The sequence below is a fragment of the Molothrus ater genome, chromosome 3 (assembly GCF_012460135.2).
Source record: "Molothrus ater isolate BHLD 08-10-18 breed brown headed cowbird chromosome 3, BPBGC_Mater_1.1, whole genome shotgun sequence".
NCBI classification, from domain to species: Eukaryota; Metazoa; Chordata; class Aves; order Passeriformes; family Icteridae; genus Molothrus; species Molothrus ater.
The window spans coordinates 111458325-111479434 of NC_050480.2; the positions used below are offsets into that span (position 1 = coordinate 111458325).

Genomic DNA, 21110 nt, shown 5'->3' on the forward strand with positions numbered 1-21110 from the left:
AATTAAGATCACACTCAGAAGTCACACACGTTTTAACTTTATCTGAACTCCAGCTTGAAAAGAACCAGTCTTCTCAGTTCCACCATTATTAAAAATCAGCTGAAAATTAATAAGAAATTGGATCCCAGCTCATACACAAAAAATCTCCCCACATCCATAGAGCCAATGATGTCATCTGTTAATTCAACAGCTCAAGTTCTTGTGGCACTCAGAGCAGAAATGGCTCAGCATTAACAGTCAACTCTGGTGGGAAATTTTCTGATGTGTTGCAAGACTTAAAGGATAGAAAATTATATTTGGAACTTCATTCAAGATATCCTAAATGACAAGAATTCATGTGAGGAAAATTACAGGAATAAACTTTCTTTTATCTTCAAGCTATTTGCCAAGGCAAAATGCCAACTTTTTAAAATACATGCATTACATTAATGAGCTAAATAGAATATTCTGAGGGAAAAAACCTTCCTGAAATGTTTAGTTTTCTAAGTTTATCCAATAGAGAGTCTCAGAAGTTCAGAGGATCATAGAATGGTTTGGGTAGGACACTAAAGACCATCCAGTGCCACCCCCTGCCATGGACAGGGACAACTTCCACCATCCCAGGTAGCTCCAAGCCCTGTCCAACCTGGCCTTGGACACTTCCAGGGATCCAGGGGCAGCCACAGCTTCTCTGGGCAACCTGTGCCAGGGCCTCACTGCCCTCACAGGGAACAATTCCTTCCCCCAGTATCCAAGGAAATCCCTCTCTGTTTCTAAAGGTTCCATTCTGTCAGAGATTGGGTGACCTTATCCAATGATTTCTTTGAAAAAACAGGTTCATTCTCCGCCCTTCAGACCTCAGACACCCACACAAGGTTCCCCTTGTGTGACTGTAACAGACCCATCCATGTTTCTCCCAGTAGCCTCCCAACTCCAGAAGAAACATCATTAACTTGAAAATCACATTTTTGCCTCAAAATATTGCACACTCTCTCATTTCCATTTGCACCTTGCATCCTCACGACAGTGCCAACTTGGGTAAAAAAAACTATGTATAATCTTTCTATTTCTTTTCTTTGTGCACTTGACAGCAAACTCTAATATGTCACTTTGCCTTTACTGAAAGACCATCAGGCATCAACACGGGAACAAAAAGATCTCATGGAAATAATTGACAGTGGAATTAACTCTGAAAGGCTACACCACTGCAGCAGTCACTATTAAATGCTCAGCTTTTAATTAGTTTTCCTTCAAAAAATGTATGTATTGACAACAGGGGACTTCAGCAATACTAAAAATATATATAAAATTCCAAGAGAGATTAATTATTTTAACTATTCCTTCTTTACTCTTAACGAAAGTTAAGGCAGTAAAAACAAATATATTCCTCAGCAGCCAAATGTTTTCCTGAAAAGAATTTGCTAACAGGATGAAGAACCTTATTTTATCCCTCAAAATACTGCTTCAAAGGCAGTGGACCCAACAAAAGTGGATTTCATGTGCAGGAACGAGTCCACTCTTCCTACCTTAAAGCCTTTTGTCCCAGGTGTATTTTACTGCAGCTCTCCTAATTCTCTCTCTCAAGGACTCCAACTGCACCACTCCACTGGAATTGTTCCCAGCTCCCTCTGTGATACATTCCAAGATGCATCCTCCAGCCCAAGGCGTTGATATCTCTCAATGGAACTCATTTCTCCTCCTTCACTTCTTCTCCTTCACATAAAGAAGTTTCCAGCCCAGTTAATTGAGCATTCAAGTAACCTCCAACCAGGAAGAAAACATAAAACTTTCTCCACATCTTGTTTTGGGCCTCTTTTTTCACATTTTCTGCCTGGTTTTCACTGTGTTCCCTCCTCAGTTCCTCCAGTTTGCTCTTCTTCTTGTTGTCTCCCACAGTTCTGAAGTCAGCCCTTTCCTCTCCTTCCTGCACAAAGTCTATGGATTTTTCCTTGAAAGGCTGCAATAATCCAGAACTCAGCTTCCTAATAACTGGACCTGACACCAGGTTCTGTATTAGTGACTCCATAAAGTGCTTTTCTACCCTCACATGTTTCTCCTGAGCCTTCTCCCCTCTTCAGCTGTCCTACTGATGTTTCTTTCATGTCATTCTCTTCCAATGCACAAAATATGGAAAGAGTCAAATTCCTCATCATTCCAAGTATTTTCCTATCCATCTCCAATCCAAATTTGACCACCTTTGATGTTTACCATTACAGAACCACATGAAGCTCTGTCCTTCAACACCATCTATATCCCCATGTTCAGAGAAAAATCCCCAAATTTGTCCTTTTGCAGTATCCTAGTAAGACCAGTATCCACTGGTCTTACTTTGAAGAATTAGGAAAAAAAATTAATATTGATTTGCGCCTTGGTCATCATTCACTTCAAATTTTTTTTCCATCTTGGACTTGATGATCTTAGAGCTCTCTTCCAACCTTAATGATTCTGCAATCTTTTATGCATTTTACCTTCAGGCCCCTGGAATTTGTTCATTTAAAATTCTCCCAGTGAAAGCCTCCTGATGTCATCATATTCCCTTTTACTCAGGTATTTTTCCATCTCTCTCAAATGCCTCTGTGTCTCCCCAATGGGGTATACCTGGACACCTGTCCCTGTGCACGTGGGAAGTGAGAATGATTTCCCTCCTCCCAAACGGAAAACTTCAGAATAGAAGAAGTAACTCATTCATTTAAGCTGTTCTATTCGGAATATAAGCCCAAAATGTTACTTTCAAATGTCAGATATAGCTTTTTATTTCCCTTTTTCTTTTCCTTGCTGGGCACCTCAGTGTCATGGACCAATGAAAGCTGTGTAATGCTTCATCCTGACCACCTGACACGAAGTCAGTCTGGCTGTGACAACACCCAAAATATTTTATTTTAAAAACAAACACATTGGAATACCTGGTATATCAGGGCTAACTTTATCAGTCTTTCTGCTACCACACTCCTGTTACCATTTGTGGGCATTTCCATTAGAGATAAGTGAAGCCAATGCCTCTGAGGACAAGCCAGAGGTTTTTTAGGAGTCTAATTTCGGAGCCAGATGCTTTGCTGATTTATTATTGAAGGGTGAAAGTGCATCATGTGACAGGAAAAAGGCTCCTTTTACCTGGGCTGTTCATACTGAGATGATGGCAACGAATTTCCTATTGACTCTCTACTTTTCTGGGTTTTATTATTAAACAGCAAACACTGGGGAAGCTCTAAGAACATAGAAGTGACTGTAGCTGTTATATAGAAACCAATAAAACAAGAAGGAACACTGAGAGAAGGAAAAAAAGAAGGAATATTGCAGCCACCCAGAAGAGGCAAGGGAAGACAGTGAGAGCTGAAGTCAACATATCCAGAATTAACCAAATAAAATGAAAAAAAAAAATACAAGAACACAAGAATGAAGTCCTATAAATTCATGAAAAAATGGGCCATGAAAGACTAGACCTGCAAGGGCCTCGAGTCCTGCAGATTCCCAAGGTCAGTCAATACAGTGACCACCTTTGGCAACTTCTTTTGCACAGTTTTGCACATCCCCAATTAATTCTAGTCCAGGATGGGCTGCGTCCTCCTGGCAGCTGCCCCCCTACTAGCTGCACTTAGCATTTATCATTTTGACAACATTATTTATGCCTGACTGTGGTCCTTCCCATGCCACGGAAAACATTAGCCCCAGGAATGGAGGGTTCCAGCTGAATCCAGGTGAAAATCAAAGCAGCGGATCCGCAAGCCCCAGTGGGTTTAGGGCTGGCACTGTCCCACTGTGGGGTGGAGTCTTCCAGCTTTGCAAGGCAAATAAATGACAAGATCAAACTCTATGGGAAGCTGTCAACAACTTCCTAAAATCACTGTGGGATTATCCTTCAGCTGCTCATCATGTGCTGGCATTCTGCCCCAATTTGAAATTCCAAATCCATGGGTCAATCTCCACTAAATGTGCTCTTCTTCAGTTCCTTTAAAACCAGATGGTTTCCAGAGTATAGCAAACTGAATTTGCATTTCTAGGTTAAAATATTTTCCCATTCTCTCCATCCAGTACCACCAAGAACACTTCCAATATAAAGTGTAACATGGATTTTTAAATATCGTTGGTATCATTGTTTATTATCTCCTTTTAGTTCTCAGGAGAAAAACAGTTACAGGCAGGGATGAGTGGCATTTAAAAAGTGATTGCAGTGTGCAACATGAAAAATAAATGCACAGAACTTGAGGTAGAAATAGTTATTCTTAATAAAATCCACTTACAGTCAACTTGGGTGGAGTGAAAATAGACTTGTGGCTAGAAATTCTCAAATATCTTCAATTATTATGAGAATGGAAGCTCTAAAAAAATCAAATAACTAAGAGAATTACTCCAAAATTTGGTCCAGTTAGGCTCTCATAATTCCAGGTATGAGGAATAAGAACGTATTCTTTGTTTTGTAGTAATAAAGGAATTTATTGTAAAATTCAGGTACAAAGTGCATTGTGTTCAATAACTGAATTTTCACTAATTAAATATTTTAAATGGTTCTACAGAGATCAGTATCTCAGAATTCCTCATCTTCATCCAGCCATCAGCACAGAGGGTTCTGGGTTTTCCTCATTTTCCACTTCCATTATACTTTATACTTTCACAATAGGAGTACCTGGGAACGTCTGTGCACAGGTATCCAAAAGGATAAAATACACATTTGGTGGGGTTTTTTTGCCTCTCACTCAAAAAGTTTGCTTTTACTTATTGTAAACTAAATCAAACACTGAGTAGGTTTTAATTGGTGTGTGAATGTTTAACACAAAGATGACTCCTTAAACAAGGACTGGAGGAGAAATGAGTTAATGCAAAAGAGTGAGTGTGGGAGTGTGCAATTCCACACCACCAAGGACTGGATGGAGGGACACTCAAATCCTGCTGATGGCTCCTCCATATCCCATCCTCTGGACTTGTGTCACCAGCCCAGGCACAGCCAGCAACATCCAAAATATGATGTTGTGCCCAACTGCCAACTGGGAACGCTTCCAAATCCAGGAATTTCAGAGGAATGTACTGGTTAACCAAGGAAAGGACATACCCAGGATCTCTCCAAGGATTTAAGGATGATCTGAATCATCTCCATGTCCCCAGCCAGGGGCACATTCACAGTCACAGAAACAATCTGCCATTCCCACCCTGGAATGCAGCCTTAGGCTGCGCCTAGCTTTTCCTGCGTGGGATGGGATCCTCCTCCAGTAAAAGACAGCGTCTTTCAGGTCATTTGAAAAGCAATTTGATGGCTAAGAATGGCACAAGGGACCAGGTTACATCAAACAGCAAGAAGTGTAGACAACTGGTAAAAAAACAAATTCATTAAAACTACTCGACAGGAAGATATGAGGTGTGAGGTCCTACCCCAAATCCCTTCAGTGCTCAAAACTCGGGTTTTAAACAGGAATTGTGTTCAGCTGCCAACAACATGAGAAGATCTTTCAGAAGCAGAACTTCAGAACTGAATGTGGCAAACAGATGGGCTGTTGGGCCTGCTGCTCCATTCCAGAGGATGCAGCTGGACTCCAGAGCAGTTATACCCATTTATGACTGGATTTATGAGAAATGCTAACAAAGTGGAGGGTTAGAACATCCTAAAATTGTTTTTAAAAAAGGCTTTTCTCTAAGTTTTGACTTTCTGAAATTAATATCTTATGGACCAACTGTAAAGTTATCTCTAGATCATCTTATGAGTATTTTTCTTCTTCACATAAAGATGTATTAGAACATATTAGGACATTCTGTTTAAGAATCCGCCCTCTACATTTGGTTTGCCTGCTCATTTGTTCCCTTTCCTGTTCCCTTTCTGGATGGTAACTCAGAAAATTGTCACTCAAGGTCCTACTGAAATGAAGCATGACTATTCTGTGAGAAGCCTATTTTATTAGAAGTTGTCTGAGTGCAACCTCTTCAGCATGAGATTTTATCTCTGCTGCTCCCCAGGACAAGCTCAGTAAGTGCAGAAGGAGGTTTACATATCCCTGTTTAGGTAAGAAGGAGAATCCTTAAGGAAGAACATAAACAAAAAAAAGAAGAAATATAAATAGTCCACATAGACCCCATATATTGTCATTTTATCTCTGGTGCATTTATTTTGATCTGATGATCTTAGATGAAATCTTATTGCAGTTTGCTAAATCAGCCACTGATTGCCTGACTTGGAATTTTGCCATTTTTTAAAATGTAAACTCAGCATTTAGGAGGAGCAGATGATAGCAAACATTTTCTCTCCAAGAGAAGCAGGTCAGCTGCCAATCTACTGCTCCCAATCTCAATGATCTCCTGAAGTCCCTTCCAACCTGGATCATCCCCATTCTGCCATACACAGGTACCAGTCCCTGCCAGTCCCACCAGGAGCTGTCTGGAGTCATCCCTCTCCTCCCTCAGCCTGTTAAGTCATCAATGCCAGACTCCCTCAATTCCTGCTCCCATTTTAGGAGTTCTGGGATGAAATTTTGAGGACTTGAATGTTTGATGAACCAAAAAGTGTATTTCCAAGCCTGTAAACGGTGACGGGCAATGTCAGAAACACGAAGACACTTCCAGTGTCTGTCCCTTGCACAACACCTGTCATTCCTCACTGGGTTCCTAAAAGTTTTGAGCCAGAGGCTCAGGCAACAAATCTCTACCGCCAGAGTCCTCAAGCCTAAACAAATTTTCTCAAGATGAGGGATTTCTGTCTCATATTGAGGACACTAAAAAAATTCATTGCCACTGGACTTCTGCTTCTCAGCCATTCCTAAAATGTGGGCATTCCTTAAAGCATCTCTGGAGGCTCCTAGAAAGTCAAATTCCTGAGCAATCAAGCCCAAACTACAGTAAAAATACAGGTATCATCTACCTGGCCACATTTTTCAACAGAAAATAACATCTTATCTTCAAAATAAAGACCCATACAATATCCACTTATTCCAATTTTGCCTTATATGCAACAGGAATTAACTACAAGCAATACATAAGAAACTGCAATAACCGACCCTGGATTGTGATGGGTTTTATTTATCTGATTTGTACTAAGGGCTTATTTATGTGCATTATTTAATTGTACTGGAAATTTAAATGCAAGTTTCATACGTATCATAAAAATTTGCAACAAAATAAGTGCAATAATCAAATGTATCCATATCACAGAAATTCCATACATAATAATTAAAAGATAAGCATGGAAGGATAAAGCAATGCCAATCACACAATAAATTATAAGCCAAATAATTCAATGATTGCAAAGTAAAAATAAATTAAATAAAAAGTACATAAACCTGAAGTTAAGGCAATGTACACCACTGTAATTTGAAGGTATAAATTTGACAGGAAGACATTAATTAAACCAGAGAAGCTTTTAAAGCTGAAAAAATTCAAAAGGAAGTATTGTACATCAAAGAAACAGAGAAGGACTAAGACACAGGAATTAGTACCTGAAATATTCAAGCTACCTTAAATCTGCCTTAAGGGCTATTCTGCACTTATCTTCTCTCAAATCAATTAAAGTGAGGAGTTTTATTATTTACTCCTTGCGTCTTCTGAAGGAACTAAAGATGCTGCACCTGTGCAGCTCCATGTGTAAACAACTTCACTCTCATTTGGATAACCTGACTTTGGAAATTCCTTCATTATTAGCAATACCGTATACAAGCATGAACCAGGAAAATTAAAGAAAGTAAAGGAAAAAACTTTGATTCTGTGAACTGGTATTTGGTGTAGAGAGTTAAATCAAAATATAGCTTTTGACTCTGGGTAATAAATAAATTTTAAAAAATTGAAGGCTTTATACTGAATATCATCGACATGGACAGGTCATTAATACAGCAAAGCCAGGGCCCTGTATGTGGCTGGTTATCACACAGACACCTCCATGTGAGCTGGTCACTGGACCCTCCTGCAGCCAGTGGAAGAAAACAGCATTTTTGGGCACTATTTCCCTGATTTAAATGTCTTTTGATGAACCAAACACACCAGTGCCTGTTCTACCTGTGACAGCCAAACTCTGGGTATTCCTGCAGCACCACCCAGCCCCTTCCAGTGCTCTGTCCCACCCTGTTCCCGCTGCAATGGAAAGTTTGCCCCACACTCTCCTACCTGCTGTAGAAAGAGAAGCAGTGGGAAACCTAATTCCATGTTTGTACCTGGGATATTCATTCACTTAATTATGGAGGAACATGTGGCATCCAGGGCACAACGTTACATAAATGTGTAGTGCAGGGTCATTCCTGCACTAAAGATAAATGGACACAATCAGCCAAAGCAGCCAAATGTATCCTAGGGTGTTGGGAAGGATGAAAGTTTCACAAGAAAGTCTCACAGATATGTATCTTTAGCAGAAAGATTTTAAAATGCAGAGTCTGACGAAGGAATAGAGATGGAAGCAAATTTTGATATAGGAGAAAAGAATTGCTGATCCTGGATAACCAAGAAGGCAAAAGTTATGTTAGTTAGAAGGGGTTTTTATGACTTAGAGCAAAACATAAACCCACCTCAAACAAGATGTTTTTTACCAAGCAGAAAGAGAGCACAGGCAAACAAGTCAGCTAATGTTGCAAGTAGAAAGAAAGGTCTCAGAATTTTCCACTGCAAGGAAACTGAATAACAACTTCTAGCTTAAACTGTAATATACTAACTTTTAGTGATTGGAGAATAGTAACATGAATTATAGTAGTTATGATAGGCTATAGATAATAGTTAAGGTATAGATTGGCTCTACTGTATTAAGATGCTAAGCAAAGAAAAGTATATAATGCAATGTAACCAAAACCAAAGGGTCTCCAGGCCTGCCTGCAGCTGGAGCTGACAGCTGTAGGTGTAGGCTCTGTTGCCCACCACCCTGGCCTGCTGTAGCCTCTTAGAGAGAATAAACTGCATTTTGGAGAGCTGCCTGGAGTCCCGCATCCCTCATTTCAGCTCTTACACTAGGACTCAAACAAAATCAGATACAATATTCTCTAGTCAGGAAAAATAACCTGAGTAAATATAACCTTGTGTTTAACTCTCATAACTGATAGGTTTAACACCCCAAATCTGGCAAATTCAGACATTTACATCCCTTTTCAAAACAGCAGCACTGAGAAGCTCCTGAACCCTGCGTACCACAACCACCTTCACCCAGGAATAATTATCCCCTTTTATTACCCAACTCTGATCCCCTCAGAGCAGCATCCACACACAACCCTCTAGGTAAAGATCCTCTGCATTCCCTTTTCATTTCGGAGAGGGAAATTACAACATGAGCACGAGAAGCCTCCAGCAAGGCTCATTTGGATGCACGAGGCTGCCAGTTGGGTGAAGTTTCTCCCCATTTAGGCGCTGCTGTCTCCCAGCAACCCGGGCTGTTGCCAGGAGAAGCCCCGGGAGCGCTTCCTCCGCACCCCTCCGGCTGTGAGCCGCATGCTAAGCAGAGCTCCAGGAACGCCAGGGCCTCAAACAACAGATTTTTTTTTTTTCTCCACTTTTTTTGTTGTATTTTTGAGGGGTTTAGTGATGAATGATGTCACCCTTTCTCTTGGGATGTAGTGAGAGGTGATAAGTAAGCACAGGGTGATTCCGTCAAGGTTATTCCACCTCAAAAGCAGCATTTGGCAGCTGGATGTGCAGCTCTGTAAATATATTTCCTGTATGCTTTCCATCTCTCCAGCATCCTCTGTGCCTGTTAACTTCCTCTGGGTTGTTGTTTTCCAGCTGCCAAGAGCAAAAAAGCACATGCAAACAACAGCAAAAAAAAAAAAAAATCTCTTTATATTGACGTAAATCTTTGCTTCTCCTTGCAGCACCTTCCAAAATGTAAAATGCAACGGGGGGCTTAAAAGCAATTACTTTTTTTCCAACAAGAGCACAATATTTACAGCTGTACAGTTGGCTTGAAAATTAGGTGTTTAGTGTGTGAATATAATTACCTGACAAAGCGTACAAAAAAAATTAAAGAGAACTGAAAAAAGCCATGATAGGCAGGATTTCCAAGGAAATTCATCCTGCATGTACCTGTAAAGGAGTTGTAACCACAAATTTGAGAAGTCTTTTCAGATAATAAACAATCACTGGGGTGAGGCGTTTTCTCTGCTGTGCATTATGCTTTCAATAACAAAATTGTAATGAAATTTAATAATTTATGGAAATTGATGGCTTGAGTGTGTTTGAGGCAAAAACTGCCTCCTAGAATGAAGAAATAAGTAATTAACTCTTCTGAGTTAGAAAGGTAAATTGCAATTTGCAAAGTGCTAAACCACATATGACATTGTTACCCAACACACTCCACTGAACTGCAATGGAAGTCAAATCTCACATTTTTTGGCCCATATTTCATAGAATCTCAATAAAAATTGACAATTAATTCATTATGTAGAATTGTACCACATAAATAAAGTGGTGGGAATTTTGAAGAAACAAATCCTCCTAAACCGTAAGATGAATTTTATTTTGAGGTTTTGTCCTGAGGTATGATCTCAGGAATCTTTATTTTAGACCTAAAATACAGTGATACTGAATTAATGTCTGAAAAATTTTTGTATTTGCTCATTATTACAAATTCTTTTAATCAGTAAAGGAAATGAACATGGATATTTTTCATTTTATTCCTTATTTTGAGGACATAGTTTAATAGTGAGTGGAAGTACCAGACCACGGAAGTACCAACCAAACCACAGACCACTGGTTTGATCACAATAATTTCTGTTCAGTGTCTTAAGAATGGTAAAAAAAGACTAACAGGGAGAGCATGTGGATCCTCTGTCAAATGACATTTTTAATCAATGTTTTCTTTAAAGAGCATGACCTGATTCAAGCAAGAATTAATTCATGGCAATGCTGCGCTTTTTTTTTACACAGGTCAGACTAAAATTCACCATGACCTCCTTCACATTTGTAATTACTGCTCTATTAATCTTTAGCTATAAAGCTAAGAAGCCTAATGGGTTTAGACAATCCTAAGGCTCTCTACCCATGAGCTGGACTTTCTCTGCCTCAAAAAAGTCAAATCACTACAGATGTGTAAGATATTCTCTGACACTGGTCATTGGAAAAAAATTCTTTTAATTTATTAAACATTGCTACCTCAGGATATTTAGCAGAAAAAACCTCTATATGCATGTGTGTGTGTGTATATATATATATATATATGTTACTCAATGTCTACATTCATAGGCTCCTTGACTACTGCTCCTACCACTATCATAAAATAAAATAGTTCATTAAATAGTGTAAGCAATAAATCCTCACATACTCAGAAAACACAGCCATGTTTCAGCAGCAATCAAACTAAAATCAACTCTGAAAAGTAGAGTTATACTGGAAAGGTAGGAGCAATAAATAATGTGTGTTTTTACTATAAAGCACAACATCTTATTGCACCATTATACAAGGATATGAAAGAAGTAATTTAAAGAAATGAAAGCAGATGCTCTATTGCAAGGAAAGAAAACTGCACAACAAATTTTAATTCCCAGATTATGAAATTTGTACAAGACCTGATAAACTCAACCTGCTTACAAAAAAAGTGAGTGATGTTTCCTAATGTCTCTACTCCTTTCAACTAATGCAGAGCAGTTTATCCACGTCTAACTGCATGATTTTCTGGGATCCTCAGTGTGCACTAACATCTCTGGAACTTCAACCTCCCTCCAGATGAACTCTGGAAGAGCTTGGTGCTCCTCCACAGGGATCTCAGCAGTGGCAGCAGCACTTTTGGGAGCTTTGCTGTGGCAGATGGAGCTGCTGCAGCACAAAGAAGGAGCTCCAAGGATGTTTTTATCCCATCAGGACGAGGAGCAGGGAATCAATGGGATCTCCAAGACACAAGGAGCTGAATGTTCTGCAGCTCTTCACCTAGGAAAGTAAAAGCTGCTAGCACCACTGAAGGTGAAGAGGATGGACACTGCAGGTCCAGAAAGCTCTGGAAGAACTTTTCCTCAAGTGTCTGCACCCTAAAGCAGAGCTTGGCTCACCTGGATGTCCAGGTGTGGTCACAGACCTCTGATGTGACAAGAATCAGAGACTGGCACAGCACACACAGCTGGAGCAGGGATCAGAACAGGTTATGCAGGATGTAGGAATAATCCTTCCTAGCACAGAAAGGAGCTGCACTCTTCTGAAACATAACTCCTTGGAGCACAGGGCTCCAGAGGGAAACAGTCTTGTATGTAGCCAGAAGACAGTGGAGATGGGGATCCAAAGAAGGCTGGAAAGGGACACAGAATTAGCATTTTCTACTTGCAGAACTCTGGCTTATATAGGGAATTATCACAGAATAACAGACTCTCCTGAGCTGGAAAGGATCACTGAGTCCAACTCCTGACCCTGCTCAGGACACACCAACAATCCTGAGAGCATTGTCCAAATGCTCCTGGAGCTCTGACAGCCTTCGGAACATCACAATTCCCTGGGGAGCTGTTCCATTGCCTGACATCCTCTGGGGGAAGAACCTTTCCCTGATATCCAACCTAAACCTGTACACAACCCCAGCTGTTCCCTGGGCCTTGGTCACAGAGAGCAGAGATTGGAGCTGCAGCCCCTGAGAGGCAGAAGCCCCTGGGAGGCTGCCAGAGGGAGAAGACTCTTCAAGGTGGTCTGAATTTGGAAAAAAAAAAACTTTCTGAGAGTTAAGAAACAAAACATCATGTGGAAAAAGTGGGAACTTCATCAGAAACACAGAGCTGCTTAATGGATTAAAATACAGAGACCAAAAACAAATAACAAAGGAGGCAAAGAAAAGCACCACCTCAGCATTTAGACACAAAATCAGTGAGGCCAAAGCTGGAGTTCAGCCTAGCTGGGGACACAAATGGCAATAAGAAATGAATTCGCGAAAATTACCAGAGTAAAAGGAAGCTCAGAAAGAATCAAGGTGCACTGATGCATCCAGGAGACAGCCTGGAAGTGTGTACAGAAAAGACTGAAGTACTCAAAACCTCTTTTGCACAAGTCTCCAGAAACAACAACTGCTCCAAAACCTCTCCAGGCTGGTACAATCAGAAAGAAAAGCACCAAACAATGAGAGGAAAAAGAGGTTGTGGTTACTTAAAGAAGCTAAATGTGTTTAAATCCAAGGAGCCCTATGGAGTTTTCCCAGAGCTGGGAGGCCAAGTTTGCTGGTGAGGCCATCAGAAATAATGAAAAATCAGATGGATCAGAAATAATGAAAAACCACAGAGATTGGGGATCTCTGATGATGAGAGCTGGGCTACAGTAACAACTGCTTTTAAGAAAGGGAAAAACAGAACTGAGGGGGTATAGGATGCTCAGCTTCAGCTCAGTCCCAGGAGATGTCATGGAGAATGCCCCCTTCCCTATTTCCAATCAGGGAACAAGAAGGTAATCAGGAATAACCAACATTCACCAAAGCCAAATCATGCTTATCCAGCTGAGCTGCCCTTTCAGGCTGAAATGATGGCTCTGCAGAGCAGTGGCTGTAGCAAATGTTGACTTCAGCAGGGTTCTGACACCCTCTCTCCCAGCATTTGCTGTGGAAGCTGACAAAGTCCTGGCTGGAGGAACAGCCTGCATGTCAAAAATGGGCAGGAGCAGCAGGCTCCAAAGGCAGGGATCAATACCTGCATGTCTGGTGGGCAGCAGGTGACCCCAGGGGCTGATGTGGGGCCAGAATCATTGGATAGCTGAAACAGCAAAGTGAGTGATGTGACAGGAAACAACGCTCAGCAGATCTGAGGGCAGCATTAAACACACAGCCAGAGCAGACACAGCAAACAGCAGAGGAGATCTGGAACAACTCCAGGTCTGAACCAACAGAAACCTCAGGGAGGTCAACAGCAAGAGCAGGATGATCTCAGAGCTGCTGGGAAGGAGCTGTGGTTCTGCTGGATGCCAGGCTAAATGAGCTCACGGTGCACATTTTCACAGAGAAAGCAAACTGTGACTCTGGACAGCAGAGAAAAGAAAAACCCCTCTCTTCTGTGCTGTACTGGTGAGAATTCACCTGGAATACCAGGTCCAGTTCTGGTTCCTGACTCACAAACAACATTATTAACATAGCAAGGGTCTGCAAGGTCAATCAGCCTTGAGTTGATCATCAACCTAAATTTTAATTGCTATTCTTTTCTGAGCAATTTACATCTTAACACTGACAGTTCTCTGGAGGCCCATGCTGCTGTTAAATACATAATACCACATTCAGCCACAGAAAAACATTTTAAAAAATTGAACTTCCTCTTATCAGGATGCTTTTTCTACAGCAGCCCAAATTTGTTCTACCTGTGCAGTTACTCAGCATACAATGAGCTGGTGTGTCTTCTGTTTTCTCAACAAACAACCAGAAGCTGCCACTTCAGTCCAGGCAATGTGCTACTGTTGGTGCCATCTCTGGCACTCCTGGTATCATCTCTGGAGTTCACTGCTGTATTTGCACCTCTGCACCCCTCCTTTGAGTCCACTTTCTCTACAGCAGAAATAATATTCTTCCTGCTACCTTTCATTTCACCACCACCTTCAGCTTTTTACTAAGTATCTATAATATGCAAGATTTTATTATCCTCTTGACCACTGGGCCTATGCCATCATCCATTTATAATTCTTCCACCAGCACTTATGCACTTTAAGGTGTTTAAGCATAATTTAAGCCCTAAGTTCTCATACTTTGTTGGGGCCCATAGGACCCTGCAAAAAAGATACATATAAATAACACCTTGTTCAATAAATAGCTCATATGTCAACTATCCAATACATGTGTTAGAGCACCTCAGTGCCACTAAAACTCCCCCTGAACAGCAGTGACTGTCATCTTGGAACACCTTCAGTTCCTAGGAGGACTGTCAGAAAGTAAATTCATTAATTCTAGTTTGCTTACGTGACAGCACACATCCACTCAAAGGAGAAAAACAATAGGAAGAATTATTAAGAACTTAAAAGCAGTTTGTAAACAGAATCACAAATTTATTTGGGTTGGAAGAGACATTAAAGCTCATCTCATTTCATCCCCTGCTATGACCAGGGACACTTTGCACTATCCCAGGTTGCTCCAAGCCCTGTCCAGCCTGGCCTTGGATACTTTCAGGGATCCTGAGGCAGCCACAGCTTCCCTGGGAAAACCTGTGCCAGGGCCCCACCACCCTCACAGGGAAAGATTTCTTCCTACAACACCTACAGAAGATACACAGCATGTCATTGTTTTATTTTTAAGTATTATTATTTAACAAAAACAGTAAGGGCTAAGGAAATCTGCTTAAAACCCTGTTGCTGGCTTCAGTAAAAAATAAAAGAGAAAATTCATATATAGCCAAGAGAAATTATGGGAAATAATCATAGGATGGTTTGGCTGGAAAGAAATCTTACACCTCATCCAGTTCCATCCCCCTGCCATGGGCAAGGACACCTTCCAGTATCCCAGGCTGCTCCAAGCCCCGTCCAGCCTGGCCTTGACCACTTCCAGTGACGGGGCAGCCACAGCTTCTCTGGGCCAACAAGAGCCGCGCTCGCTGGCTGCTCCAACAACCCGTCCATACCTATTCTTACGGCACAGAAGAAACGTCACTGCGAGAGCGAGCCTCGACACGAACCCCTTCCCAAGGCACATTTACCCCCCTGTCCCCGTCCCCCCTCACGGGACGCGCCCCCGGCCGCCGCCGCCATGTTCCTCCCCACGCCCCCATCCCGCCCCTCAGCGCGCACGCGCCGCGTCGGCCCCGCCCCGCCGCCGGGGCACCGCGCATGCGCACGGGGAGAGCGGGGAAGGGGCGCGCGGCTGAGGCGGCGGCGGGGGACGGGAGGAGGAAGGGAATCGCAGTTCGCACTTACCTGGCACCGCCATGCGCTGGGTCCTGCCGGGCAGCGCTTCGCTCGCCTGCGGCAGGCGGGAGGCCCAGTCGCCCATGCCGAAGGCAGAGCCGTGCAGGGTGCGGAGGAAGAGCAGGAGGTGGAGGCGGTGGCGCGGCAACATCGCCCGCTACGGGGCTGAGGGAGCCCCGGGGAGGGAGGGGCGGGGAGTGCGCCCCCTACCGAGCGGCACGGCAAGGAAATTCAGTTCCCCTCACCGCCCTCAGGGGAGCGCCTCAGGTGCCCTCAGTGACTCTTTAACCCGAAATGCCCCTTTCCATGGGCTCTGTCCGCTGGGCCGCTTTCCTGGTGTGAAAAATGCGTATTTTATTATTGGCTTTTCGCAAATATTCAAATGAATATTATATGTGTTGTGTAAGAAAGTAATGCTGGATTCATTCTATTAAGTACTGTGTTAAATATAGTTTTAGGTTATAACAAAATGTTGAAACTATGCTATGTAGGATACTTTTTTTCTAAAGAAAGGACTCACACTGAGATAGCAGCCACAGGACACCTAAATGTTTCAGAGAAAGAGAATTTATTGCTCCATTATCAGGATAAATGAACTTCTTCCCGCCTTGCTTGGGCAGGATGATGCCGTTAGGATTATGAGGAAGAAGTTGACAGTGACCAGACAGAATCCTTTGTTCGAATGGAATTTATGCATCATGTATCAGGTGTATGAATATGCAATAGGTTATTGTTTTTAAGCATTAATCCTTTGTTATTGTGTGTCCTTTTTCGGGCGTGTGCTGCCCAGAAAAAGGTACCCAGACGTCCATAACTCTTTGTTTTTATTGTCTCATATTGTCCTAATTCAAATTGTCCAAATTATTATTACTCTAATTATATTGCTATTTTTATAACCATTTTATTACTATTAAACTTTTAAAATTTTAAAAACAAATAACTGGTGTTTTTCACACTGGGATGCATCTCTGTGGAACGCTGCTTGCTCTGAAGTCTGCCCACAGCGTTGTTCCCAAGGTTTTGGGACCCTCATGGAGTCCACACTGCCTCCACCTCATGTCTTCACCCATGTCACATCCACCCTCTGGCGTGTCCACACTCCTGGTTTTAGAGGGGCTTTTCTGACACATTTAAGAAAACACACTACACATTCCTTTCATGTTGTAATGTGCTTTATTTGTACAATTACCACAGACTGGTTTGGCTTAGAAGAAGCTTTTAAGCTTATTTCGTTCAAGCCCCCAATGATATAAATATATTTATTTTTTTTCCATGGCTGTTAATTTTGACAGCATTCTCCTGTGTTGTGTTTAGCCAGTGTACTGTACCATCCCAACTTTGCAGAGTATTTCTTTACTGAATATATTTCAGATAACATAAATCTCTCAGGAGAATTTTCTGCACCTATGTTTGCAATAAAAACACATAAAAAGTGATCAGAGTGTGAGTGCTTGTGGGAAATACCCTCTGTGGTTTTGGGGGTAACACAGTGTAAATTCCTACAATCATAGAATAATTTGGGTTGAAAGGGACCTTAAAATTTATCTCATTCCTCCCCCTTGCTATGGGCAGGGACACCTCCACCAGACTATACAAGAAACATTGATTACAAAATTAATCTGGGTGGGTTTTGAAAAAAATTGAGTTATTGGCTGAATAGAGAGAAGATGATAAGCAAACAGACTAATGCCTTGTCTGAGAAGAAGGTCAGATAATTCTCTCAAAAAATTGCCTACGACTGATCCAGTTCCATTCAGTTTATAATCAAGCTGGGTTTTGCATGGATACTCCTGAGGCCTGGAATTTAATTCATATATATAAAGGTGTTGGATATTTACAGCAATATTGAGAATTCCCAGGTGCTCTTGAAACAATCTAGAGGAGTGGGAAAATCATGTTTTAGGAGTCAAGTTTTCTTCAAAATTAAAAATTCAGATAGAAACAGGAGGCACAAAACTGTCCCACCTCAGCTTTTAGGTTCCCTGTTTTGTGTTTGAAAGGTGAGCTAAATCCTCTTGAGTGCAGGTACTCCCAGGATTGCAGTCAATTTTTCAACTTTTTTTACATGAACAAAATATCTTATTAATGGTAAGTAAAATTACTGAGGTCAGGACTGGAGAGGATCTCAGATGACCTCAAAAATATCTTGTAATAACCTGGGGAAAATCCATTGAATAATGAGTATAGAGATGTTTGTCATAAATAACTGTGATATTTTGAGAGTACAAGTCAGTAAGAACCAGAAATGCTCAATAACAAAGTGTGAATTCCATTTAAAACACGTTTGCCTAATTAGTTACTCTCTCATTATGGTCCCAATGTCAAATCCCAGCTCTTTCTTTGTAAGAAACCACTAAAGATGACGACATCCACTGGTTTTACACTGCCCATCTCTTCATTTTCACCACACCCCTCTGCCAACATGTTCCTAAAAAATGCACTGCTCAGTGTCACGATGGATGGCAATGGAATTTTCCCCTCAGAATTAATGTCTCCACCTGCGAGCTTGATTTTTTTTTTTTTTTGCCTCTTAGTGACCAGTTTTGTTTTTATTGCCATCTTTCCTGCGTGAACTGAGGGCAGTCAGAGGTGAGGGGCAGGAAAACAGGCTGCTCAGCCTCACAGGTCAAGTGGCCGAGGTGCTCCCAATTTTGGAGCCCTGATGTGCTCCAAAATTCCAGCTGCTGAAAAGCCAGCCTTGCTCCTCCAGTGATCCCGGCTGAATGTGCTGTCCTCGGGTGTCGATATTCTGTATATTCCTCAAATCATGGGTGCCTTTTCCACTGCTTTAATTCCTCCAGGGAAAATTGCTTCGTCACCCATCACCCAGTCGAGCTGCTTTGTTCCTCTGCTGAAAGCAGCAGAGGATTGGGATCCAGAGCAGTGACAGCAGCACTGCTGATGCTGGAAAATTACAGCTCTTGGGGGCAGGAATCAGCCTGGCGTTCCCTGTTTGCGTGGCACTTCACGCGCCCTGTCCCTGACTTGTCACTGAATCCCAAGTATTAAATGGTAATAAGCCACCGTGCCACTTAACAAATAAAAACTGATTTTCACAAGGGTTTAGTGCTTGTTGGCTCCATGGAAACAGAAGACTGTTTAAATTAGATAAATCCCACTTATATTTCAGGAAAGTGTGGGCTATCCCCTCCTCTTGTTGCAGAGGGTGAGGTCTGGGTGAGAGACTCAGAAAATTACACTCTAACTTTAAATAAAGTTTACTTATTTTTTTACCTCTCCAAGCAAGCAGTAGAATGTGATTATTTTTTTATTTATGGTGTATTATGCTTCACACTTAAACATAGACTTTCCATGTACTAACACACTGAATTAAGAAATATATCAGGAAAAAAAGCCTGGCTTATGGCACCTACATGGTGCTTGCATTCCTGTGTAATTATCACAGTATTCCCAGCACAGCAATTTTATGGCAGATGCTAAAAATTTTCTGTGAACATGGAAAAAGATAGGAGAGAGAGAGAGCAGGAAGAAAAGGGACATGGGCTTACCTCTCTCCTTTCAGCCAGAGCTTTGCACAAATTCCTACTCATCCAGTCCTAGGAACTTGCTCAAAATACACACAATTTTTTTTTCCAGGACCTGACATTTCCTATATATAATCCATCAGAGTTAAATTTCCTAGTCTTTGTGGTTTGGAATAGATGCGTTTTTCCCATGTAACAAAATCTGCCGTATCTTGAAACTGATAAAGCCCTGTGTGGCCATCTCCGTGGAAAAACAGGGATTGGGAAGGCAGGTTTGTGCTGCAGTGTGCATCTCCTGGAAAAGCAATCTCTTTTTTGTCTGAAAACATGCAGTGAAAGAAGATCCTCCACAGGCTTTAGTGGATTATTCAGTGCTTGATTACTGTTAAAAATATGCAGCTTATTTTTAGGTTGGCTTTGGTTCCCACCCGTCACAGCTTAGCTTATCTTCCCTGGAATGAAGAGATTGCTTTTATCCAGGTTTTGTTATCCAGACTTAGTGCTGCAGGCTGCGGTCATCCCTCAAGGAAAGATAAACAGGACTCTGGGAGTTCATCACTGTCAAGGATGTTTTCTAATTCTCTTAAGTCATTGCACATCTCTGGACGCTGTTCAGGTTTTCAAGTGACGTATTTCCTGATTTTTTTTCCTGCTTTGATGAAGATGTGAGTGAGGAATTCACCATTCTGGTGCGGCTCAGACCAAGCAAGTGCCAGTATAATCTGGTTTCTTGATTCCTGGTTGGATGTGCCTTAATCTGTCCAAGAGCAGTATTAGACCTTCCAGCCTCACAGATGCATTGCCGTTACTTCTTGAGGATTCCCAAAGGAATTGATTACCAAAGTATAGAAATATAAAGGTGATTATGGCAGATATGTAGAAAATTGAGTTCTGTGCCTAGACCTTGTCATCATTTAAATCACTAATCTAGGCTTGTTCCAATCCCTTGTCTTTGTTGCTATTGCTCCTGCAGCTTCTCCTGAGCTGCTGACAGAAATCATTTTCCCAGCTCTACTCCATAGCTGATAAAACTGTCAAATAGTGAATCACAGAATCACAGAATATCCTGAGTTGGAAGGGATTCAACGACGATCATCAATCCAGCTCCTGGCCCTGCACAGACACCCCAACACTCCCACTCTGTGCATCCCTGAGAGCATTGTCCAAACACTCCTGGAGCTCTGGCAGCCTTGGGGCCATGACCATTCCCTGGGGAGCTGTTCCAGTGCCTCACCACCCTCTGGGGGAAGAACCTAAAGACCCAAGAGGGAAGGATTGTACCCAGGGCATGCCCAGGGCTGCTTTGGGTATGGGGACATGTCTGTGAGTCCGACATGGCCCGGCCTGTCCCGGCTGTCTGGCTGCTTCTGCTGGGGAAGGGCCTCAGGGGAGTCCCCCTCCAGGAGTGCCTGCACTGCTGGCAGTCACTCAGATCTGGGGACTTCTTGGTGCCCTTTGGGGCTTGGTGGCTCTGCTGTGAGGCTCAGCGATGCTTTTGCACCTCTGGGCTGCCATTTCCTGGGGCCCTCTGCACTCCCTTCCCACTGCATGCAGACACTGAGAGGTTATGGATGGAATTGTTTTAATGGAAAAGCAGAACAGTGAACAACATCAACATCTGAATCTACATCTACATCTAAATCTACATCTACATCTGAATCTACATCTACAGCTACATCTATATCTACATCTACATCTACAATCTACATCTGAATCTGCCTCTGCATCTACATCTACAGCTACAGCTACAGCTCCAACATCAAAAACACCCTGGCTCCATCCCCAAGCAATGGGAGCCCTCAAAAGGCCTAATCCCACATTTCTGCTCCAGCTCTGCCTGTGGGAGCCTTGAGCTTGCTGTCAGCTCTGGGCAGAGGGTCCTTCTTCTTCTTCTTCTTCTTCTTCTTCTTCTTCTTCTTCTTCTTCTTC

The 21110-nt window shown here is 42.2% G+C and overlaps 1 protein-coding gene across 2 annotated transcripts in view; it reads right to left on the minus strand.

The window, feature by feature from the left end:
* The window catches only part of MSRA (methionine sulfoxide reductase A), a 236901-nt gene extending 221040 nt beyond the window's left edge, over positions 1-15861 (minus strand). For both annotated transcript variants that reach the window (XM_036380690.2, XM_036380688.2), the window contains exon 1: positions 15706-15861. In XM_036380690.2, the coding sequence (XP_036236583.1) occupies positions 15706-15847 (142 nt within the window). In that variant the 5' untranslated portion in view covers positions 15848-15861. The remainder of the gene's footprint in view (positions 1-15705) is intronic.
* Between the last annotated feature and the right edge of the window lie 5249 nt (positions 15862-21110).